Source organism: Peromyscus californicus, unplaced genomic scaffold, assembly GCF_007827085.1.
Source record: "Peromyscus californicus insignis strain IS unplaced genomic scaffold, ASM782708v3 Scaffold_22__1_contigs__length_63687245, whole genome shotgun sequence".
Classification (NCBI taxonomy): domain Eukaryota; kingdom Metazoa; phylum Chordata; class Mammalia; order Rodentia; family Cricetidae; genus Peromyscus; species Peromyscus californicus.
In genome coordinates this window covers 30,179,620-30,205,588 of record NW_026294525.1, presented here as the reverse complement: position 1 = coordinate 30,205,588, position 25,969 = coordinate 30,179,620, and the positions used below count along the sequence as shown (strand labels likewise).

General features: G+C 44.0%; 1 protein-coding gene across 1 annotated transcript in view; it reads right to left on the bottom strand.

Moving 5' to 3' along the window:
- The window catches only part of Slc2a12 (solute carrier family 2 member 12), a 58,307-nt gene that overhangs the window by 14,304 nt on the left and 18,034 nt on the right, over positions 1-25,969 (bottom strand). Inside the window, exons 2-3 of the mRNA XM_052751169.1 lie at positions 22,855-24,195; positions 1,169-1,291 (exon numbers count right to left, since the gene is read on the bottom strand). Coding sequence (XP_052607129.1) covers positions 1,169-1,291; positions 22,855-24,195 — 1,464 coding nt within the window. The remainder of the gene's footprint in view (positions 1-1,168; positions 1,292-22,854; positions 24,196-25,969) is intronic.

Below are 25,969 nucleotides of genomic sequence, written 5' to 3'. Positions count from 1 at the left end.
AAATTAAAAATTTCATCCACTCATCTTGCCTTAAATAAGATCCACAGAGGAGCTAAATGGCAGTGAGAAGAAATCTCTCTTTAGAGAAGCAGTCCGAGTTTAAAAAAAAAAAATTAGGCAGACTGGAAGAACAAAAACCTCAGGTCTGGGTGACAAGCATCAAGGAAGTTCAACATGGCCTGGGATGGGGGTGGGGCAGCCAGATTGGGAGCATGACAGGCCATCCTGTGTCATGCTAATGCGTTAGAGACTCACCCCTTCAAGCCACCATGTAGATCTACATAAGAATTTACAGAGAAAGCCGGGCCATGGTGGTGCATGCCTTTAATCCCAGCACTCGGGAGGTAGAGCCAGGTGGATCTCTGTGAGTTCGAGGCCAGCCTAGTCTCCAAAGTGAGTTCCAGGAAAGGCGCAAAGCTACACAGAGAAACCTTGTCTTGAAAAAAATCAAAAAAAAAAAAAAAAATACAAAATAACCAAAAACAAAAAAAGAAAAAAAAAAAAAGAATTTACAGAGAACACAAAGGACAAGAGGACATGTGACCTGAAAACTATTAAGATCCAGATCCTGCAAAAATCTGTATACCCAGTGAGTTTCTCCCCTAAAACTATAAGGGGGTAAAAGTCTAGTAGAAAGAATGGGGACACAGCCTACCAATGATGAGACATTCCATTCAATTGTAAATTACATATTTGGAGATAGCTCAAAGAATAAAAGAATAACTACCAGGTAGTTGGTAGAATGTGAATAGAGTGATGCTAGGGCAGATTATTAATATTTTAAGGGTGATAATTATATTGTGGTCTTAACTTTCAGAGACCCATGCTGAAATTCAATTAACAAAATGCATATATATGAAATGATCCAAAATAATCTGATAAGGGGAGCACGTAGGGTTAGAAAGGAGTTAAGACTGAAAGCTGCTTAAGTTGGGTGATAGACATAACTGGTTCAGTACCAGCCTCTCTACTTTGGGGCATACTTTAAAATTTCCACAACACGAGGCCAACCTGGACTACCGAGTGAGTTCCAGGAAAGGCGTAAAGCTACACAGAGAAACCCTGTCTCGAAAAACCAAAAAAAAAAAAAAAAAAAAAAAAAAAAAAATTTCCACAACAAACACTTTTTATGAAGATTATAAAGACATTAATGGAAAAGACTTCTTACCAGTCACCGTCAGAAATGTCAAAGAGATGAGAAGATTGATGCCCCAGTTCATGCTAGAGGTCAGGGCCATGGCTCGGCCTCTAATTCCACCAGGAAAGATCTCACTGAGCAACAGCCAGGGCACTAGAAGAAAGGGAAGAGTGATGAGTCAGCAAACTTTACCCAGACCCTTCACACCCCTTCCCTGGTCTCTCTCCAAGTTGTGCCTGGGTTTGTGGTGGGAGGTCAAGGCTGTCTCTCACCTTAGCAGGACAGCCCTGATAATGACAAACCCCCTTCTCACCAAGGGAGAAAGGCTTCAGGATAAACACTGGATGAGCTTGACAATGGCTGTCATAAATAGAGGGGGTGGCACAACGTAGGCCTGAAAAAATACCCATGGCATGCGTGAATAAGCTTTGAATATCTATCTGGCACAGGAGTCTCAGGTCCAAATTCTCAACTTTAGTGGATCCAGAATGGTGAACTTTCCTCTCTTTCACCGTGGAGAATTCTGAAGTCATAGCCAATGAATGAGTAGGAAACAGAGCTGGAAAGGTAAAAGGTCACATTATCTCTCCCTTTTCCGACTGGGCGCCATGGCCTGGGGGAAGCTGGGCAGAGAGAAGTCCTAAATTAAATATTCCTCCCAGATTCGATTGTAATACCAGACTAGACATCTAAATTTTTGGAAGGAGACTCTTCCTACTATCAAAATTGATCAGAGGACTTTTTATTATCTGAGTGACAGGGAGCATTGTGGGCTCTGCTTGATTAGATTAGGAAGGACAGAAGACAGCGAATTAACTTGTCTTTTGCTCACAAATTTGGTTGGCTCAAACAGATGGGTTCTTACTGTGGGCTAACTTGACAAACACCTCTACATTTTCCCATTTGAACGTCGCCAACCCCATCCAAGCAGAGCTATTGCCGTTCTTCACTCATAGAGGAAGGATTGCAGCTTTGAAGAGTTAATGTTGGAGGACCAGCCCCCACATTTATTTACCCCAGGGACTCTTGAGGAATGAGGGTTAAGAGACTTAGTTAGAGATGAAGAGGGAAGAGAAAAAGAAAATACAGGATAGACTCAGAAAGGGCCTGGATCCTGATGCATCGGGCCTCGACTGTCTCTGCCCTAGGGTATTTAAAGGAATGCCAAGGGGTGGAGCAAAAGACCACCCCCCAGCATAGCCCAGTGCAGACCATCTCAGACACCTGCACTCACACTTGCGGTCCAATCATCCTCACTATGCAGACCTGCTGGGTAAAGCCACCAGGAAACCTCAAAATGGCCTCCAATATTAATGACTTGCCAAGGTCACAAAGCTCCTGAACCTGAACCCTGACCTCTTTAAATCAATATACTTTCTTGGTAATGGCTCAATAAATATGTGTTGATTAGTGAACAAATGTGAATGTAAGAACATCTGATTAGACAGAAGAATGGAAACCCACTGGAAAGATGCTGTTTATGCAGCCACCAACCATGTAACCCTGGCCTGGAAGAAGCTGGATGAGGCTAGGGGCTCAGGACTGAGCAGTCAGCCGAGTCTCCAACTAAGCAATTTGCCTCTCGTGTCACAGGCGTGTGCTATGGAGAAAACATCTGCTGCTGGGTGTAACCATTAAAGTTGTTTTTTGTTTTGTTTTGTTTTGTTTTGTTTGTTTTTTAAAGAATTGTATGAAAGCCTGGTAGGCCTCCAAGTGAATCTATACCAGGTTACCCTGGAGACCTGGAGGATAATTATAACAAAGGCAACAGGATTGTTATTATTCTAATTAAGGGAGACTATACGAAAATAACGGCGTACCTCCCACCCTCTCATCTCCACCTCTCCTTCCCCACCCCCTCCCTGCACTCAAAGAGGCAGGTTTTTGAAGATTATATTCCTGAATAATAACTTTTCTCTCTCCCTCATTATTTTAAAGCAGGGTCTCATACAGTCCCAGCTAACCTTGAAATTGCCACAAAGCCAAGGCTGGCCTTGAGTTCCAGATTCTCCTGCATTCTCCCAAGTACAGGTATTACAGGCATGTGCCAATTATGTTCCTCTCAATGAACCCATCTTAGTGTTCAGATGACCTTGTCTCGGGCTTTTTAAGAGGGAAGACCCAGCTCTGGGTAAATGGCAGCTGTGTATTAAAAAGGAAGCCTTTGTGGAACCCGCATAGGATTGGACTAGGCCCTCTGCATGTGGGAGACAGTTGTATAGCTTGGTCTGTTTGAGGGGCCCCTGGCAGTGGGATCAGGATCTATCCCTGGTGCATGAGCTGGCTTTTTGGAGCCCATTACCTATGGTGGGACACCTTGCTCAGCCTTGATGCAGGGGAGGGGCTTGGCCCTGCCTCAACTGAATGTACCAGGCTTTGCTGACTCCTCATGGGAACCCTTACCCTTTTGGAGGGGAGGGGATGGAGGGTGGGTCAGTTGGCTGGGGGTTTGGGAGAGACTGGGAGGAGGGATGAGAGGGCGATCTATGGTTGGTCTGTAAAATGAATTAAAACAATTTCTTAAATTTAAAAAAAAAAAAAAGATATCCTTTGTAATAAAGACTAGACCCTGGGCAAATACAGTATAAAAAGTAGGTAAGCCATTTTGTTTGTTCTTTGGTAAAGCATCCTGAGTGCCTGGGTTACAGCTATGTGTCACCATGCTAGGCTTAACTTCAGTTCTCAAAGCTAAATACTCTCCCCTCCATACTCCTGCTTACCATGGGTATTGAGAACGGTTTTCAGTGGAGCTGAGGGGCTCAGAGGCCTTGTGTTTTAGTAGGCAGAAAGAGAAGATGGGGGAAGGTACACCCTTTCATTTTGTTTTAGAAGGATTGGCTCCGGTCTCCATGATTCAGCTCCCAGCCCTATCTCAACACCTGTCCAACCCACTTCAACTCCACTTCTCGTCATGATGGCCTCATGGAATTATTTAGTGGCTGGGTGTTGCCAAGTTCCTCAGAACCCAAGTGGCCTCAGATGAGAATGAGCTGAACTGGCTGTTATAAAAAGTGGTGGGTACCACCAAGACAGGATGGTTACAGGATTTAGCACAGTTGGTGAAATACTTGCCCAGCATGCATAAAGCCCTGAGTTTGATCCACACTACCATATAAACCAAACATGGTGGCACATGTCTGTACTTCCAGGTGGAGGCAGTTGAATCAGGAGTTCAAGGTGATCCTCAGCTACAAATGAGGTCAAGGTCCTCCTAGAATTTTCTGTCTCAGAAAAACAAAGGGGGTGGAGATGATCGTAAAAAGCACTGGTCACAGGTGGCATGTGCTGCGTCTGAAATGCCAGGGTCTTGTCTCAAAAAAGCTAAAGACCACTCAGAAAGTCGACCCGAGGCAAACAGTGAAGCAGCTGAACCAAGTCCTGGGGCAATTTAACCAGCCCAGGTAATGAACTGAAGATTGAGAAAGAGACTTCCCTCAGTTTATGTTCTGGTGAGAACTTGTCAGTCAAGCCCTGCACTTGACATTTCCAAAAATAAAATGCATTGTTGCTGGAGCTTCTGCTTCCCTTTTGATCTAATGGGAAGAACTAAAGAACTGAACTTGGCTGATACAGTATTGACAAAATTGGACATCGTAGCAATGATCAAATGAAGGCTTAGCCATCCCGATATAGAGCAGGTCAAATTAAAGTAAGGAGGATATTATTTTAATGCTGATGATGGAACTGTAAAATCACAAGCTTTCAGATCCCAGGGGAGCAAAATCAAACTCTGAATGTGCGGCAAGAATGGCTTCCCATGACAGACCGAGGAGCAAGACAGAGCAAGAATATTGCGTGTCTTGGTGTTTTCTCGAAAGATGCTATGAGTGTCCAGAGCAGAAAGAACAGAAGAGCTCAGCCTTAGTATACAGGGAAAGAGCAAAAGCACGAACATGGAGATTCAATATAGCGACCCTTATAATAGCAAGTGCAGTTATTTTCTTTTTAGCCTCCATGAGATGGCCCATTTTCGCTCCAAAGAAAATCAATCTACTGCTCCATGGGACCGTTCTCTTTCACTGCCACACGGAAGAAAGCGGGGCTGCCTTTGAGCATCCTCTTTCCTCCTTGCCCCAGTGACAGGCCAGCAGAAGATGCACTTCCTGTCTACTCCACAGAGTGCTCACAACACATACAGTATGGCAAGTCTGTGTACACTGCTGCCACCAGTCAGCGGGCATAAAGCATCTCACCCGGACTCAATCATTCTACCTCTGTCCTGCTATGACAGGTCTACCGCAGCGATTTGTAGCCCTATACATGCCAGAGCCTGAAACGCCCCTAATGTCGTCTGTCTCTAAGCTGTCATGACGATGGAAATCTGAGCGTGTGGGGGACTGGAATCAACCATCATTCACAGCTATGGAACTCCTATATCACATGGGATCAGATCATCAGGGCCCCACAAGAACTTGCCAGATCCAGCTGGAGTCTACAGACACAGAGTGTCACCAAAAGACCAGGAAGGACAAATATGTTGATGTCACTCTGTGGGGATACAGCCTTGGATTGGAAGGGATAAGAAGATAAAGGTTCTGTCCCATGTAAGTCCCCCTGAGTATTTCCTGCCTCTTACTTATTCTGGCCACTGCCCCAGTTTTTCCTACAGAACCTGTCTGTCATTTAACGCCCTCCGCTTTCAGATTTAAATCCCGCAGCTCTCTGGGCACACTTTCCATTTGGCAGGAGTTTTCCCTGAACCACCTGGCATGTGAACCCAGAGTCTGAAACTCTCACTGAGGTCTTGCAACTCCTGCCAGAGAACGCCTAACAACTTTCAGAGGGAGTTCCACACTTGAGCTGCAGAGAGCTCAACAGTTGGATTTGCCAAGGGAGCCATGCCCTGCACGTGGCAGAAATAAATCCAAGCCCCATGGTTTTATGGCCTCTACAAGCAGAACATGCCACGCCTAGCTCTCCTGCAAAGAGGTGCTTAAAATGTGACTAGGAGGGCTGGAGAGATGGCTCAGCGGTTAAGAACACTGACTGCTCTCCCAGAGGACCGGGGTTCAGTTCCCAGCACCCACATGGCAGCTCACAACTGTCTGTAACTCCAGTTCTAGCGACCCAACATCCATGGCAATACACCAATGCACGTAAAATAAAAAATAAGTTTTAAAAAATGTGAATAGGACCTGAAATGTACTGTCCCTTCCCACCAGATGCTTAAATCCTGAGACTTAATCTTTTAACAACAGATTCTACCATAGGCCACCAGCTCCAACCTGAAGAGGAGCAGGTAGCTTTCATTTCTTTTTTTCTTTTTTCTTTTTTTGGTTTTTCGAGACAGGGTTTCTCTGTGTAGCTTTGTGCCTTTCCTGAAACTCACTCTGTAGCCCAGGTTGGCCTCGAACTCAGAGATCTGCCTGCCTCTGCCTCCGAGTGCTGGGATTAAAGGCGTGTGCCACCACCGCCCGGCTTCACTTCTTTATTGGTTTTGTAGTCTCACTGCCCTCACTCTCCCTGAGTTGTGTCACTCATGGCCTTTTGTAAAATAAATATTTTTTTTTCCGCGAACATTATCTGGAACTTGCTTAGATTACAAACCAAGACAGGCAATGAAATAAAAAGTCCGTGTTTCCCAGTTAAGGAATCCCAATCAAAATCAACCGGGATGATTTTTCAGGAAAGTATGTTAGGGGAAACGGAATGAAACAGAATGGCTCTTAATTTAAAACAAAATTAAACTTAAAATGAAGGCCCTGGCCTCCTTTTTAGATAGCTTCTCACCATGTAACTCCTTACTACATAGACCACGCTGGGCTCGAACCGTCAGAGCCACCTACCTCGGCCTCCCAAGTGCTGGAATTAAAGGTGTGCTCCACTATGCCCCACTAAAAAATGGACCCCACCCCTTTTTTTTTTTAACCGGGCACCAAAAAAGAATAGGAAAGAGCTATGTTCCTGGGGCTTCAAATTCACCCTTTCTCACTCATGTAGCCTAAAAAGTAACTTGAAATTTGAAGAACTAAGTATTTTTGTTACTTAAAATTCACATTAACGTTTTCAGCATCAATTTACATACCAGCAGAGGATGCAATATCTATCCAGGATGCTTTCACCAAAAGCCCTAAGCTCTTCAGTGGGAAAAGTTACACACTTAAACTGAATTCAAGTTGAGTTTTACATATTCTAAGATAGTTCGGGTTCTTTTTCCTGAATGTATTAACACCATAATTAGTACATGATCGAAGCATCTCAAAATGCTTACAAATTACTAAACACAAAAATGAAAATATATCGCAGGCACCTTCATGTGATGGGTGAGAGATTTTTTGTTTATCATGTTTCCGTGGGAGAATGTCACTTACTTATAGAGTGATATGTTATGTTTCCACTTTTGAAGTGGATGAAATATACTATTCTCAATAATAGGTGGTGAGGGGAAGGAATTCAGTACTAACCATGTCACTCAGTTCTTTGAATTAACAACAAAAGTTATTTGTGATGATCTGTCAGCTGGTAATTTGATTAGGTCATTATTTTTTTGTTGAAAGCAAATCACTGGAAATGAAAGAACTATTATCTAGTCATTTGAGTCAGTTCTCAACACCTACATAATATTTTCAAGTGCCTTTTTTGCTGGTGTTCTTTGGCTTTATTATTTGCCATGTATATAATAATAGTAATTCTGATGGAATAAGAAATGGCTTTCTTTTCAATAGGAGACTATATATAACTAAAGAGATAGGAGCAGCAATTTAGATTTATTTTCACTCTGTATGATGTGTACATGGGAAGCATGTATGTTAGTGGGTGTACACGCCCATGTGTGTGCAAGCGGAGGCCACAGCAGTGTTGACTGTCTCCCCTTATCCTCCACTTGACTGCCTTGACACAGGATCGCTCACTGAACTGTGTAGCTGGCTGGCCAGTCAGCTCTCAGGATCTAACGCTCTCTGCTCACAGATGTTACGTGGTTTACAGGTACTGGTACAGTCATACTCAGCTTTTTATGTTAGGGATTCAAACTCAAGTCCTTGTGTTGACAGAGCAAAACATTCCTGACCATTGAGCCATTTTCCAGCCCCTATTTTATGCTTTTTTTTTTTAACAGAGTTTTGTGTAGTATGTAGCCAAAGATGACCCTGAACTCCTGACCCTTCTGCCTCTGATTTCCAAATGTTGGGATTACAGACATGTGCCACCGTATCTGGCTTAGAAAGGAAAAATTTTAAGAAATGTGTTGTTTTAAAGTCGAAGCTTTGGAAACTGATTTCCTTTGATGTATCTTGGAGGACCCTCATAGAGTATAATCCATATACCCTAAAAAGACAAAAGCCACACTCAAAATGCAAACAAACAAATATAAAAGCAGTGACTGGCAAGGAATTTCTCTTTGCTAGTTGGAGCTTGAGGGACATGGCATTTGGAGTATTATTGTATGTAGATGTAATATTTTGTACTGTACTGCTTTCATTATAAATGCTACAATTAGGGAACTACTGTGGTTTTTTATTGCTCCAAATGTTCCCTGGAACAATTCTTAATGTGTTCTGGAAAACAGTTAAGTAACAAATGAATGTCTGTGCTTATTAAGATAATGTTAAAACCCCAATCTGTTTCTTTAATGTCTCTGATATGCAGGATATAGTGTTCCAGGACAGAGGATTATAATGGGAGCACTGTCTGGAAGCTAAACACATGTCTTGTGTGCACAGTTGCTAATGGTCACAGAATGGACGGTGCCATTTCTCTGTGTGTTTAGTTCTGCTGCTATGCAGAGGCTCCGTGGAGAACTCTTGGTTCCATTAGCATCACAACTGTATCTTCTAACTCCAAAGATGCCCACATTTCTTCAAGCTTTTCCCCTGTCAGAACATCCCCCACAAAGTTAGTGTACCACTAGGCAGAAGTAATGTTTCTGATACACTTTGAAAACCAGCACCGAAGGGCCAAATATCTCACTTCAGTCAAATAAACCTAGATAACTAGGGAGAAAAGAACAGTGACCAGTGTGCAAATGTGGGTCATATCTGAAAGGAAAAAACATTCTAAGGGTATTAAAGGGAGGGACACTTAACACACCCACTATGTGAATATTATTATACTACCTGATGTTAGGTAGTATAAAATTCTACCGTTTAAAAAATAATTTCTGGAACGTGCCCTATTTTTATCCAGCCCACATAGTGTAGCAGGAAGATGAGCACTTGAAAAGCCTTTGACGCCTATGGTTCTGAACACTAGGGGCCTGGGGCCCAGGAGGAAATGCAGAGCTGATCAAGATCTCTTATGAAACACATGATGCACTTCTGGAATGTCAACCTTTGTCTTGAACCCAGCATGGGTTTGGCGTGGAGCGGCGAAGGAAACTTCCAAATTAGAACCTGCTGTTCACATGCCTGGAATTGTCATAAATTGTAGCTGTGTAAGCATCACATGAGCAGTGGTTTTTAAAGAGCCAGAGCTAGCTGGCTCTAACCTCTAAATTGAACTGTCATGGCGGATGACTATTCTGCTTCCCACTGATACCATCCTCCAAGGCACGGCTTCAGCTCTGACCATGAAACAAAGCAACAGGCTAGGCTAAGGTACCTTGAAGCTCTCAAGCACTCTGGGAAACAGAAGAGGGCATCTGAGTTTTCACCTAAGTGAGTGGGAAGACAGTTTGTCCATGTGTCTGTGGCACTCCTTCATGCCTGTGTGCAGGGGCTCTGACAGATCTTTGCTACAGACCCCCTAAGGCTGCATTACACAGCTAGATGACCTCCCTGTGAAGAAAGGGACAGCTTTGGTTATTGTGAAATAAATAAATGTACTGCCTCCAGGGAAGAAAACAGGTTGGCTTATTGTCTCTATTACCAAAGATTTGGGTTTTCCAAGCTCTGGGTTCCTCTGTCAGGTGGCCCATCAACTGTGTGGCTATTTTATATATATAATCCCGTTGACCTGTGGAGCCTGGGCATCTTCTGCCATAAGTGCTGATCTCCTCCTCATCGTTACTATGAATAGCCTTATGTTCTGACCAAGGAGTCTTACCTCTTGTCTGAACATCCAGGCTAACCTGTTAACTTGCAAGTGGGTAAAACCGCAGCTCCTTTCCAGTCACGGACACCTTAATTACTTGTGGCTAGGGGATGATCTTTCTCTAAAGGTCTTTCATTACAGTTATTAACTGTACTTTCCCATTCAGACCAGAGGAATTGAAGGCAATTTTTAAGGCTAAGATAACTCACTAAAATATGTCTACAGGCTCTAATACTAATCAGGTGAGCGGAAAAAAGGAAAAAAAAAAGAATTTTTCCTATTCCCAGGTTTAGACTGTCACATAATTCCCTTAGAAAAAAAAATTACAAAGAACTTGCCTCAAATCTTGTTTGCTTTGCATCAAGTTTTAAGATACTTGATTTAGCTAGGCACAGTGGCTCATGCTATTAATCTCAGCATTCAGGATAGCTGAGGCAGGAGGGTTACGTATTTGAGACCAGCCTAAGCTACATAGTAAGAGCCAGTCTCAAAAAAAAAAAAAAAAAAAAAAAAAACAGGAGGAAGGTCTTAGATTTATAGAGACACATTACATCATCTAGTTACAAGAATCGTGGAAGTAAAAGTAAGGATAGCTCAGGGGTTAAAGGTGCTTGCCAACAAGCCTGATGGCCTGAGTTCAATCCCTAGGACCTCCACATGGTGGAAAGAGAAAACTGACTCCCCAAAGGTGTCCTCTGACCTCTGAACGTACACAATGACATACATGTACCATCACCCTCTACTCACAGATACATACACACATATAAAGAGGTGTAATTTAAAAAAGGAAAAGGAAAATACAAGTTAATAAATTTAAGTAATAAATAAGTAAGCATGATTAGTCCATGATACTGCTAAACTCGAATCTCTTTTTAAAAGGAGCATTAGGTCTCATACTTGGAGAACAAAATGGAAAGTCTTGGAAATCAGCATTTTGTCTAGCACCCTAAAAATGGCCTTAATTTTAAATTTAACCTTCCTTACACATCCATTTTTAGAGATGGCCTTTTACCCTCAATTGAGTACTTTTATTGAAGTAGAATTTTTTGGCCCAATGCACGTGGGGCTCCATGTGAGCCACAGGCCCCCACCTACCGTCCTCTCTAGATGCCAGGACTGATTCACAACCACAGGAAACCGGGGTGTAGCAGGCCCACACCAGAGGACTTGCCCACAGCCACACACTGAGAGTCTGAATTAACTGCACAGACTTGGGCGAGTGAACGTTTTGGTTTTTGGCTGAATTTACACCTTTTACTCTCACCAGCATGATCTTCTGTAAAAACCTGTCTGGATTCCTAGGAAACCCTGACTACAGGTGACCCACGATGGGCCACACTTCCCAGGGCCGCAGGTTCATGTCTACAGTGTCAATCCAACTGAGATCGGAAGGACAATGAGGCTGGCAGTGACATCATACATCACTGGTGAGCCATGGAGCACTTCCTGTGTGTCCGTCCCTGGGTGGCTTAAGCAAAGTGCTTGTTGACATCCGTGCTGGCAGTGTCTGAACTTCTCACGTCTAGACCGTAATCAGAAGTCTGACACCACCGGCCCCGAGTCCGCCCAGCACACCAGAGACAAGTAAGTGAAGGACACATTGTACAGATTACTTCATTCGCTGTGTTACTACACGGTGAGGTGGATGCTACCAGCCTCCTGTCCAGGTTAGCAAACCGAAAATCTCAGAGATGAGTTTATTTGTCCAGACTCCTCCACTGTGGAGCTTGATTGAGACAGGAAGTCCCAGGCAAAAATCCCATCCAAATTCTAGCATTATGGCGTACAGACTCAAGTGGCTTTGTTTGTTTCTTTGTTTGTTTTGTTTTGTTTTGTTTTTCGAAACAGGGTTTCTCTGTGTAGCTTTGCGCCTTTCCTGGAACTCGCTTTGGAGACCAGGCTGGCCTCGAACTCACAGAGATCCGCCTGCCTCTGCCTCCCGAGTGCTGGGATTAAAGGCGTGCGCCACCACCGCCCGGCTCATTCTCCTAATCTTTCATGCTCATGTCCATCTTGGGGGCACTTGACCTGCCATCATTTATCCGAGCTGAAAACTCCCTCTTCCAGATGCCCACACTGCTTTATACAAAACTTGCCCCAATAGGACAGTCTCAGAAACACCCTCTGTACTTTCCTACCTGAAGCAACCCTCCTCCAAGGACACCCCTCCTCTTACCCCCCTTTAGTGTCTGCTGCTCTTGCTTCCACCTAAAACACTGCTCTGCCCTGAAACTGTATTATAAATGTATTCATTGTCGTCCTTATCCCTTGTTCCATCACTGGCTCCACGGACGCAAGGCGTGGCCTTTCCCATCCACACCTGAATGTCCAGCACTTGGCCCACGCCATGTGTGCCATGCTGAGCCCCATCCCCCTGCTGGATGAATGAATGAAGGATTTTTCACCATTTTCTCCCTGTCTTCTCTTCTTGGCCTTTTCAATATGCTTATTCCTGCCTATTTTGCGCTCCAGAGCTGATAAACAATATAAAAAGGGATGCTCTGACGTCACCTGTCATTCAGTTTTCCATGTGATGCTCCACTTGACTATGTGATGCAAAGGCAGTTTAGTTGAAGGGTGATAGTCATAACATTATTACCTAACTTAGTATATGACCCGGAGGAAAACTTCCATACATCTGCTCCTGGTGAAAAGATAGTTAGGAATGAGAGAAGGGAGAATTAATTTATGGACCTCGGAATTGTTGGATTAGAACAGCCACCCGTGCCTCCTGGGAGGTGATGGTGCTCTAGAGTGAACAAGGAATGGAATGAGAAACCTAGACAGCTGAGTTCACTAGTGGAGAGTCAGGGGAGCAGGTTGTTAAGAAAGGAAAGTATGATGGAAGATGGACCAAATGTCTAGGAGATACAATTGTAGGAGAACCGAACCCATACAGGATTAGGGGCCAACTGTGGTGATGGCATTTAGAGTGACAGAATGAATTGTGGCACTATGAAGATAGGGACTGAAAAAAAAAAAGAATTATTGTTACATATGTTACATTGTATGCTGGCTGTATACCCTTCTGTAGTGATATTTGTTAGTAAATACAGATGTACAAATATTGCCCTCAAAAAAGAAAAAAGAACAGCCACACATATTTGTTTCTAAGTTCCAGTGGGTGTTGTAGGGAGGACTGGGTTTCTACCCAGATATTACCTCAAATGAACTCATGACATAATAACAATAGGCTCTGAGTTTGGCTCATCTTTACTTGTGGAACGTTAAGTAAATGTTCTCATAATATCAAGAGTCTGTGACTGTAGGCTAAAAAATTCTCAGTAATTAAAAGGAGCTCAAATGATGGTCAAGAGCACCTTGAGCACACACTGGGAAAGTCGGGTTAAGACTCTAAACCTACGTCGAAGTGATGGACAAGGCCTGAATAGTTGACTATTTAATAAATGTCGTGAGCCGGGCGGTGGTGGCGCACGCCTTTAATCCCAGCACTCGGGAGGCAGAGCCAGGCGGATCTCTGTGAGTTCGAGGCCAGCCTGGACTACCAAGTGAGTTCCAGGAAAGGTGCAAAGCTACACAGAGAAACCCTGTCTCGAAAAACCAAAAAAATAAAAAATAAAAAAATAAGTGTCGTGAACAATGGCAGTGGGGCTTGTGTCCTGTTTGAGTTTCATGCAAGAGTCTTGTATTAGTCGCACAGACATGAACAAGAGCTCCTTTCTCTTCTGTCCTGTGAACCCCTTCAGCAGATGGGCGAAGGCAGTGGACTCCTTCACAGAATGCTATTTTAAGTGCAGAAAAGGAAGGACACAGCATTACTTGATGCCACATTTAGGTCCCTTCCTCCTAAATTCTAGCTCCTAAGGCAACCTTGTTATTTCACAGAGAAGGAGAGGAACTGAGAGTGAGATGACTCGGGGCATCTACTTTAACCTAAGAATAGCAGCACTTTCCTGGCAGAGGAAAGCCACGCTGTGATCTAATGTAATTAAAGAACGTTGCTCTAAGCCAACTCATACTTAAGAAGATTTAATAAGGATAGTTTAATCTTCCTTTCAATGTTGCTTTAAAACAGCAAGTGCTTTCCCCTTTACACCTCTACTTATACAAAGGATTTGTTTGTTTTACAAGTAATAAACTCTCCAAACTCCATACTTGAGCAATAATCACACCGGGCTAATACGTTTTATAATGTGTTCAAATCTGGTATGAAAAGCTCGCTCCTAATAACATTTTTAAAGCTCTAACTGCTTCTCAAAGTTTATGCCAAAGCTCTACAATAAGATTTTGAGTATCGAAATGGAATTCCCCTATGGCATGTTTTCTTTAGGAAAGAAAAAGAAATCACAGCATGGATATAGACATGAGTTGCTAGCTCCTTGCAAAATAAACAAAGGGCAAATTTTTAATTTTTTTATATTTTGGCTTTTCTAGACAGGGTTTCTCTCTGCAGCCCTGGATTTCCTGGAACTCACTCTGTAGACCAGGCTGGCCTTAAACTCAGAGACCCACCTGCCTGCCTCTGCCTCTTGAGTACTGGAATTAAAAGCATATGCCACCAAAGGACAATTCTTTACATCCTCCTAAAGACACTAGGAAATTCTCTATCCCCAGGCCACAGTGGGATGTTATTGTTCGTGTCAAGAGGGTTGATTCAGATGCTGGCCTCTGTCACAGCATGACCCAGTCTCCCATGTGACACCCAAGCCAGGCCTTGGAGCTGCCATTTTGAGTTAGACACTATGGGATGGGTGAGAGTTAATTCCTTTCTCATACCCTAAGCGCCTTCCATGGTTAGCTTCCCCATCCAGTAGCACTACTTTGAACCTAGAAGTCCTCAAAAAGACTAACTGGTCCATGTTGTGGCCAAAAGCAAAGGTGCCCAAGGAAATCCAGGATGACTTTCAGAACTCTGGGTCCAGCTCTTTGGGACTTAACAAAAGACATGCCCTAGCTGCCTCCTAGCTGGTTCTGAGCATGACTGTCTCCCAGCTTCTTTTCTTATAGGCAAAAAGCAGACAGATTTTTGAAAGTCATGTCCAAGTGATGTATTGTTCTGCAGAAAGCTTCGTGATGGTGTCTGGCAGCGAGAGGACTCACTCTGGCTGAGTAGCATTCTTAAGTTATTGGGTCCTTCACCCACCCACTTGAGCTGACTCTGAGCTGTGCTACATCTTAGTTTGAATGTCCTTTCCCAGCTCCCTTCACCATCCAAATGTGACCTGGCATGATTTATAAGCAGAATCATAAGGTACTCACATAAAAAAGGATAGAAAAAAAAAAAACCACAAGACCCATATTTTCTTTTTCCAGGAACACATGATCTGCTAACTGTTCTCCAATTAATAAACCAAAAGGAATGTACAGAAGCGACACAAGCTGTCACGCAAGGACTGAATTGTACTGTTGCACTGTCATTCACGGTAGTACTGTGCTCTGTGGCATCCAGAACGCATTGGCTCACCTGGCATGCACTGGCTCACCTGGCATGCACCGATTCTCTCTAGCAGATACCACATTACTCTGCCCACTGACTAGAAACAACTGAGAGTAGAAAAATGGCTTGTAAATTGATAAATTAAAGGTCTGAGATTAGAACTCAGAGTTTCTACCTTTTAACTCAGACTCTTTGTGCCCTGGAACTGAGTAACTCTACATGAGACATTAATAATAGCTCATACAAACAGAGGTCTTTTAAGAATTTGAGTGGATTCATAGAGGAGATTTTTGGAAGCCTCAAAGGTAGGAAAGATTGGGATTGAGTAAAGAAGGAAGACACTACCTGTGTTCTGTGTTTCTTGACTAGAGGTGGGGGGAGAGTGGGAAATAAAGAAGCCCTAACGGGTGAAACATCACCTCACCAGGCAATGCGTGCTTTTCACTGACTGTGCATGTATGTGGAGTTTCAATGTCCTTCTGTGTGAAAGATGGCTGCAGAGTACAGTGCTTTAGTCTCCAATGTAACTAACAACACAGATGCACTGATACAGTTCAGGGAGCTGATGGAAGGCCCTGAGAAACTGAGTCTCCCTCTCAGGAACGGGTTAAATCACAGTAGAGAGAATGGAATGAGCCAAAGGAACCTGGACCTATAGACCTTAACCTGTGTGACCTCAGAATCTTTTGCAGATTCTTACTTCCTTTCCATAGAGAAAAAAAATTACTGTCTTCTTCTCAGAAAGAAGTTGATTTCTCTGATACAGTATAAAGTCAGCATGCAAGGATGATGGACAGGCATGAGCAAGAGCTGGAATGGAACTACTCAGATACTCTCAGTAATTTAATAAGAAGGTAGGGTTAGCCAAGCGGTGGTGGTGCACGCCTTTAATCCCAGCACTGGGGAGGCAGAGCCAAGCAGATCTCTGCGAGTTCAAGGCCAGCCTGGTCTACAGAGCGAGATCCAGGACAGGCACCAAAACTACATGGAGAAACCCTGTCTGGAAACCCTCCCCCACCTCCCCCACCACCACCACCCCGCCCCCGCAAAAAAAAAAAAAAAAAAAAAAAAAAAAAAAAAAAAAAAAAGAACATAGGGCTGTGGCAGGATGGCAGAAATAGGAAAAAAAATAAAACAATAAATACAAGATCCGTTGTTGAGGAAAAGTCCAAGTATTTGGTCACTGACTGGACTAAGAAAAACCTCCAGAATCAACCCTGAGAGCTGGGCTGCAGGTGTGGCAACCCCGTGGAACAAAACGGGGAAGTGAAGGTGGGCCCTGATGTAAGAGGAAAAAGAATTCAGCCTCGGCCTTGCCCTGTTTGGCCAGTGGAGAAGGCCTGAAGTAGGAAAGTCTCACACCCATGGGGACAATATGGAACAGGAAGCCATGAGTGACCAGAGAACTGGAGATAAGTGAGACCCGAGAAATAATTAACAACCCGAGAAAGCAAACACAAACGCCTTCACAGTGCATTCATTAGTCAAGAACATCTCTTGGTTTTCTAGCTAAAGAAATGAAAGCCATGATGTATTAATGAAATGACCTCACCTTGTTTTATAAAAATGGATAGAATGAAGGCTAGTCATACATATTGATAATTAACATCTTGGTTATTTTTTAAAATGTCTCTCAAACCAAAAGATTAAATTCAAGATCCTTAACCTTTTGAAATACATTTTTCTATATTCACATGTATTCTCTTTTAGTCCATAGATTATATTATGGTGATTCTGTGCGGCAGCACTTTAGCTAAGATGGGACTACATTTCCCAGAATCCCTTTCCCATGCAGTCCTGGGTGATAGTGTTCAGGAAGACAAATCTGCATGAGTTTGGAAGCACAAAGTAAAACCGCAGGCCAAGCTTGCTGGTTGGTGCAAGGCCCTCAATACCACTGTGGCTTAGCCTCCATGCCACATGACACCATGGGTCTCCTTATTGATAGTAGGAAACAGGAAATTTGGCCAGATCTGCTTTTAAAACTTCTCCGAGGCCAAAGCCAAGCACAGGAGAGAGACAGCCATTTCTCTGCAGATGGCCAGTGTCCTCAGAGCTAGTGTGGGAAGACATGAGAGCAGGTTGCAGTTCCCTCCCACACATTCCTAGTTTACTATGGCAAGTTCAGTAGATTTAACTTCTGCCTACTCTGGTTTAAGCTTCTCTTCTGCCCTGCAGATATTCCGGGCCATGATTAAAAAAAGAGACCACAGCCTTCCACAGATGTCTCCACCGGCTTCCCCTCCGGAGGCCCTGATTAAATCTTTTCCTTTCCCTCTCCCTAACCTTTGCTTCTTCAGCTTGGGTATGTGATGGTTCACTGGGTAAGGCATCTACAATCCCGGTGTTCATAGGGTGAGATGCAAGGTGGAGGCAGGAGGGGAATCCCTAGATGATCATGGGTCAGATGCCTTGCCATACGCAACAGCAAAATAACCAAGAGACTCCGTTTCCAAGAAAGTAGGTGAAGGCTGCCATCCAAGGGTGTCCTCTCACCTCTACAGGAATGCTGGGGCACACAAGGTCCAGCACTCACACACAAGAACACAAGAGCACATGTGAATACATGCATACACACCACACACATACCACACGCACACCACACGCACACCCCACGCACACACCACACATTACACACACACCACACACATAGTGATAGGGTGTACAAAAAAATTTCAATCTGCTCCTCACCCGGAGTGATCCCACTCTACTACAGTGACCCACATGGCCATGGATGACCCTGGCCCCGCTCCACCTGACATTCCTTTAACTGGCTGTACCGTGCACACTGTGCGTATTCTGAAGGGCTCACTAGCTTACTAGTAAATGTTGGTGACACTGTTAAATGCGTCTCAGTATTTAAACAGTCATCATGGCAAAGGAGGAGCCTACAGCTTCACCAAACCCTATATTAGGCTCCCAGAGCCTGACCCTGGGCACCCCCATAGCACCCAGAACTATGCAGCTCCAGCTGGTAAGTTAAAAAAGGAGGAGGAGGAGGAGGAGGAAGAGGAGGAGGAGGAGGAGGAGGAGGAGGAGGAATGTCTAGCTTGTTTATTATTATTTTGGTCTTTGCTATATCAGCTGAACTTGAATTCTAACTGATGTACATGTTCAATATTTTCTAAAGTTCAGTTATCCAAGTAAATGGATATCAAAGGCTTTAAAAAAAATCATTATCCTTTTTTCCCCCTGGCAGCTTAGCCTTAAAAAAGGCACATACTGGGGCTGGAGAAATGGCTTAGAAGTTAAGAGCACTGACTGCTCTTCCAGAGGTCCTGAGTTCAATTCCCAGCAACCACATGGTGGCTCACAACCATCTGTAATAAGGTCTGGTGCCCTCTTCTGGTCATACATGCTGTATACATAATAAATAAATCTTTTAAAAAAAAAAAAGGCACATACTTACCTACCTATAGCAGAACTTCAGAAGAGAGAGACTGTGTCTCGGGGCAGGGGTTGTATTAACAGCCCAATGAAGGGATGATAGACTATTTTTATTCACTCTTATTTCCAATGCCTCTTCAAAGAAGGGACTGAGCTAAAAATAATTGACTGCTGTGTCTGAGTTTGGAGTGTCCCCTAAAGGCCTGTGTGTTGAGAGCTTGCTTCTAGCCTACGGTGAAGTGCTGTTAGGAAGTGGTAGACCCTCTTAGGAAAGCCATTAGGCCTGAGCGGGTACACTGTTGAAGGAGATGTTAGGATCCTTGCTTCCTCCCTCCTTTCTGTTCGGGTCAATGAGGAGAATTTCCCTCAGCTGTGCGCTGTCAGTCCTGTTATGCACCGCCTCGCCATTGGCCCCATGGCAAAGGGACACGTGATCATAGACGGAAAACTCAGACATCGTGAGGCAAAAAGAATCTTCCCTCTTTTTAAGTTGATCTCAGATAGTTAGTCACGGTGACAGAAAGCCGTCTAATTCCTTAACATTTACTGTCAAGACCAAGGAGAAACTGGATCCACCAGCTGAGGACCAAGCCCTTCCACATACGAGTTACTGGAGGGGGCAGCCCTTCACATCCAGTACCTAACACTAAACTTAAAATGCATTTAAAAATAAAAAGAGCAGAGCGCCCTTTAAGGGGACATAGAAGGTAACTAACAAGGGACCTTCTAATTGTTTCCAAAATCAAACTGGATTTCCTACGGAGGGGACCTCTGTTCTAACACAATAAGATAGTAAGTGACATGCTAGGGTAGAGAATGTACTGCATTCGAAATGTCCCAAAATCGAGAGAGAAGGGTGACATGATGTTAAAAGACTCTACTGGTGAATAGGTTTGTCCATGTCCTGAGTGGCTTGGGTCCCTGAACCCTGGCTAGGGGCAGCAGAGAAATGAAGAAAAGACAGACACACAGACACATGTGCAACGAAGCTGGGACCAGAGTGGGACAGAGGTTCTGTAACCACTGGCAACCTGGAATCTCAGGGTGTTTGCTATGTACGGGATGTGGGGCAGGGGAGGGTTAGCTAGTCTCTGTAGGGGTCTCTGAAGGTGAGCAGTCCCAGGCTGTAACCATCAGGGAGGAAGAAGCTGCAGTTGCTAGGCATCGCACACACTCCTCAATGGTTCATAAACACGCATTCCCAGCCTTCTGAGGAAAGCTTTGCCTGGCCCAGATGGGTAATGGCTTTGATAGTTTACCATGGGCTGTTGGTAGCTGAGCCCTGGACAGGCCTTACTCATGTCAAAATACACATTCATTCAGAACTTCACTCACTCAGGGCTTCCTCCACTCCCTGTATAGGTTGGTTCCAAAAGTTCAAGATCAACGACTCTCTTACGATACTGTGTACCACAGCATCAACTCTTTGAACTGAAGAGGGTCTCTAAGTTAAAACCATGAGGGCATACCTGTTTTATGTTTTTTCTCAGATTCTAAGGTAACCCTTGATATTTCAAAGAATTGGATAAAAAAAAATAGCTATATAAGAGAAACATTTTTTAGTTTCATGATGAACATAGAAGACAAAAGATTCTGGCAAAGAAAGCCAGTAGATCCATAACCATCATGTAATGTTTATCAGATGAACAAGTCTCACTGTGCTTGCTTATATAGAAAAGAATTACAGACAAGGTCAAGTTGTTCTTTGGTATACGACAACACTCATACCTTATTCTTCTGTAGAATATGGAGCCTTTCTTGAAATAAAAATAAAAATAAAAATGATGCTTCACCAACTGTCATTAGTTAAGAACCAGAGCTATCACATAAGTATATCATGGGTGAACAACTTTCTGAAAACAAGCTATATATGTCTTAATAATCAGGATCAAGAATGAGACAGATTAATCAGAGGCTAGGGCATAGTAATATTTACTCTCTCTGCCCCTTCACAGCATATATGGGGAAATCTACCTATGTGTGGTGGTATGTGTTCCCCAAAATATTGTGCACCCTAATAAACTTATCTGGGGTCAGAGAACAGAACAGCCACTAGATATAAAGGCCAGAAAATGGTGGCACACACACCTTTAATCCTAGCATTCCAGAGGCAGAGATCCTTCTGGATCTCTGTGAGTTCAAGGCCACACTGGGAACAGCCAGGCATGATAACAAGAGCCTTTAATCCCAGGAAGTGATGGCAGAAAGCAGAAAGGTATATAAGGCGTGAGGACCAGGAACTTAGGCTGGTTAAGCTTTTAGGCTTTTGAGCAGCACAGCTCAGCTGAGAGGCATCCAGTCTGAGGAAACAGGATCAGCTGAGGAATTGGCAAGGTGAGGTAGCTGTGGCTTGTTTTACTTCTCCGATCTTCCAGCATTCACCCCAATAACTAGCCTCTGGTTTGATTTTATTAATAAGACCATTTAAGATTCATGCTGCACCTATGGTGCCAGAAGATTGCCTCCTCCTGGCTACCCAACCTAGTTATAACTACTTAGTCCTGATTTGCCTCAGCTGACTAGGAGGCACAGTGCAGGATCTATCAGATCCCTGCCTTCCTGTCTGGAATTTGAAAAAAAAAAAATCCTATCTCGAAACTGATATTTTGGAAATAGGTGTAAAACTTAAACAATGAGGCAATAGGATTTGGGGCAGGAGAGGCTAAGCAGCAAGTTCAAGAGTATTAATTGACGGAGATCAACAGGTCAACTCTAGTGACTGATGTTAAGAGGCCAACACAGTAGCTGTACCATAGGCTAGTCCACCCGGTCTCTTGGAAGATAAGAACAAGGTCTGGCCTGTTCATGACTGCTTCCCAGCATCGAGCATGGCTCCTGGTCAGTAAAAACCATGTCCCCTGACAGACATCACCTGAATACATAGTTAATGAGTTATCAGTGGATGGCGAGAGCATGCCTTCTTTCTAGACACTCGTCCACATGGTGCCGGAGACCAACATTCCCCCACAGAATCCCTTCTTCAACAGGGAGCCTATGCATGCCTCTTGGTCTGGGACTGTCAACAGTTCCCTTTACTAGAGAAGATTTATCACCTTGATCCTTATAGTTAGTTTCAAAATTAACTCTACTAAATGGAGGGATTGAAGAAGGGTAGGAGGGAGGAGAAAGAGAGGAAGGCAAGGGGAGAGATGGGAGTCGGAGGATGATGGAATCGGAGATAGTGTTAGAGAAACACTACCCTTGATTTTAAGCACTTTTCTTTCCTAGTGACCTGTACAGAAGACCCTCCACCACCTCCCTACAAAATGGTTGGGACTTCTTGTGAGTCAAAAGACTACAGAACCGAAACAAACTATCTTAGCTCTGAGTTTGAACAGTCCAAGTCTAGAAAATGAAAGAAGCTTGCAGGTAGGTCCCTGTAAGTCGTTAACTTGGATTGTGTTGTACGGGACTAACTACACATTCATTCTCCCATTTAGTAAAAGTGCATGCAATTCCCCCAGAACATTGCCCTAGTAAATAAAACTTACTCAAAGAAATAAATTCTTCTTCCCATCTCATAGTTTATTCCAGTAACCGTTATTACTGGAACGCATCAATCATCGTATCTTTCAGAAAATCTAAACAATTAATTGTTTTTTCCTTCCACCCATAAAGAGATTCATGGAATACAATGTAACCTCAATAAAGTTGCATTCATAAAACAATGAATCTCTTCCCAGGTCTGATTCACCCCTGGTCAATTGTGCTAAAGTATGCTCCTGTGAGGAAAATAGTGATGAGTAACTAATGCTTTGAACAAATATGAGCTTTGTGCTTTTCAGAAGCAAGTATACACGAGGCACATTGCCTCCTGTGCAGAACATCAGGTACCGCTACCATGCTCATGTGCTTCCTGTGCTTACATGTGACACGACTCTGAGTAGATTGCTCAGGCTGATTAAAGGCAGTGCAAAACAATCACCAAGGGAAAGAGCAAAGGAATAAACGAAGTACTTACTGGGTCCTAGGCCAATTGAAAAAGCAGCGACGTAAAAAAGCAAACTGGCCAAGGACAACCATTTGTAAGCAGCTGGGACAACGGCAGGGTCTGTGACTATCTGGTGTTCCGTTTGGCTCAGTCCAGCATTTGGTAAAGATGTGAAGGTCAACTCCCCTTTCTGGTCCACGCCACTTCCCATGGGCATGAATGAGCCCTTGCTGTGGGGAGTGACTCCTTTGAAGTGTTCCCCGAGACTGCTGTTACTAGTTGACAGGTTCCCTGTTGCATAGAACACAGGCTCCTCTAGGGACCGGTTAAGAGGACTATGACTTCTGCAGATATTGGTGAAGTTCACGTTGATGTTGAGATTCACAATGCCCATGGTCAACAGTGAAGCAGCCATCACAGAGGAGCCAATGCAGAGGAAGGTCTTGCTACCAACATGGTCCACAAGGAGGGTTGCGGGGATGGTGCTAACCACCTTGACCACTCCAACCCCAGTGGAGGCGAGGCTAGCTGCCTCATTGCTTTGGAAGCCAACAGACTTCAAGACAGTTGATGCATAGAATAATATGTTTGGCTGGCCAGTGGTTTGTACAAAAAATACCAGTGTCAGACCTATCATGATTCGGGTCCTCATGTTGTCCTTGGAGCGAAACAGATCCCAGAAGGTATACTGATATTCATCTTTCAAGGAAGATTTGATCAAAGTAAGTTCTTCGGTGGTGTCTGAGATCATTCTTAACTTCCCGAGGACTTTGCCAGCAGCCTCCTCTTGTCCTTTCATTACCAGAAACCGAGGACTTGGAGGAAGAAAGTACATTGCAATGGCTTGCAAAAGCCCCAGGGGAATTACAAGACCAAACATATACTTCCAACCATTGGAGACATTGGCAAATGCGTAATTTGAAATGTAGGCAAAAAGGATGCCAATAACAATCATCAGCTCGTTCAGTGACACAAGGAGGCCTCTTCTGTGCTGGGGAGCAATCTCCGCAATGTACACACAAGTGGCAATGGAAGACAAAGAAATAGAAACCCCTACAGCAATGCGTCCCATGATCAGAACTGTGTAGGACAAACTCATTATCAAGACCAAGCTTCCGAGTCCTAGGAGACAGGAGGACAGGATGATGGTCAGCCTTCTTCCATACCTGTCAATCAGCACACCTCCAGTAAGGGAGGCCAGGAAAGCCCCAATGAGGAGGGAGCTCACAACCATCTCCTGCTCATGGCAGGTCAGGGCTAACAGGGTCCTGATCTGAAGAAGGGCTCCAGAGATGAGCCCAAGTTCGTAACCCACCAGGAGGCCGCTGATGGCCGCAGTGACAGAGGTCAGGAAGGTAAACATGCTGCAACCTGTAAGCAGAAAAAGGAAACCATGAAATCAGTTCGGAGAGGTTATTCCAAACATGCCATATCCAAATGGAGACTTACGTTTGGGTCAAGCTTTCATAACGTTGACTTTAGACACACATACACACAATCATGGTAAAGTAATACACCATGGTAAAAATAATGCACTAGCCAAAAAGGGTAATTAACAACAGAAGGAAAAATCTTTTTTTTTTCTTTGTTGTTTAGGAATCATGGAGGCGTTTATGAAGTCCAGCTTCCTTCTGGCTAGGATGTTGGTATTGTTTTTAGTCAAGAGTAAGTAGTTGCAAGATAAGCAGATGATAAAGACTGAACAGAAAGGGTACCAGGTACTGTGTGCCTTTGGCATTGGATTAGATGTCCTGATAACCTGCTTGTCCCAGCCCAACCCAGTTCTCGAAAGACAAACCTCTGTGGGCAGATAGGAGGGAAGGGCCTCTAGAAGGAGGTGTGGCTTCCTGGCTCTGTGGAGCCCACGGAAACCAGCCCCCGAGTCTCTTGCCTTCATCCCTCAGTGGCCACCATCAGGCTGTACTTGGCCTTTGCCAGTGCTCATGGGAGTCTTAGAAAAAGGGGCAGAGGTGGGAGAAGGAGGTGTATAAATGCTTGAACAAAGTCAAGGCTGTGTTAGAAATAAGGAAGGGAAAAATGGGTGTAGGGCATGCAGCCCACAATGCCTGTTGCTCATGAGAGGAAGAAGGAAGGTGGAATGCAACAGAGAGGAACAAAGGGGAGTTGAAATTCTTTTTTAATGTAAAATCCTAGGGAAAAGGGGAAAAAGTGAACAGTTATTACTTTTCAGCAACAGGTATGCAGATATATATAGATATATGTATAAATACACACACACACACACACACACACACACACACACACACACACACACGTATATAGGATCTTGTAATTCTTGTAATGTGACAAGACCAAACAGGACAAAACAGGAAGTAGTGGCTGGGGTTATATATAGTGACAGTCATTTCTAGGACAGGACAGAGAAGCTCTTGTCATGTCTCAGGAACAGTAAGAAGGACAGCACACAGTGTGTGTGTGCCACAATATGAGCCTGCCAGTAGGGGAAGGCAGAGAGTTTAGATAGGCACAGAGGAAGCACCTATCTAAAGTGTAGGGTAGAATCCATGGGGAGACCTTTCATTGTGTTCCAAGTATCATGGGGCTGCATACCCACTGAGTAAGTCAGAAAGCATGGGCACCACAGCTTTCTTGGTTTGGGAGATGCTAATGCTTTGGTAGGGAGACTATGTCTCCAATGACCATGACTGGTCACTGGTCCCAAGGACATCATAGACAAGAGACGATGTTAGCTCGGATTTGAGTGCTCAGGTAGAACTGGAGACAAGTAAACAAATACAAGACTCCCTGTCAAGCCAAACAAGTGCCCATGACTGTAATTTCTCATGAATCGGAGGTGGACTAAACAAGTGGGTTGGCACCTCAAGTGGCCCTTTGGTTGAACAACAGTTCAGTGGATGCTTCTACAATACTCAATATACATAGGTAAGTTTGTATAGACTGCCTGGTGCAACATACCCTTCTAGGAAAGGTCAGGAATAGAACCGTTTGTACGCAGTAACAAGAGACAGGAACATCAGAAGATTCATTTTGGACTTACTAAAATGTTTTCTTCATTTCCCCTGTAAGATAAAAATGTCCAAAAGGAGCCAGGCAATGGTGGAGCACGCCTTTAACCCCAGTACTCGGGAGACAGAGGCAGGTGGATCTCTGTGAGTTCGAGGCC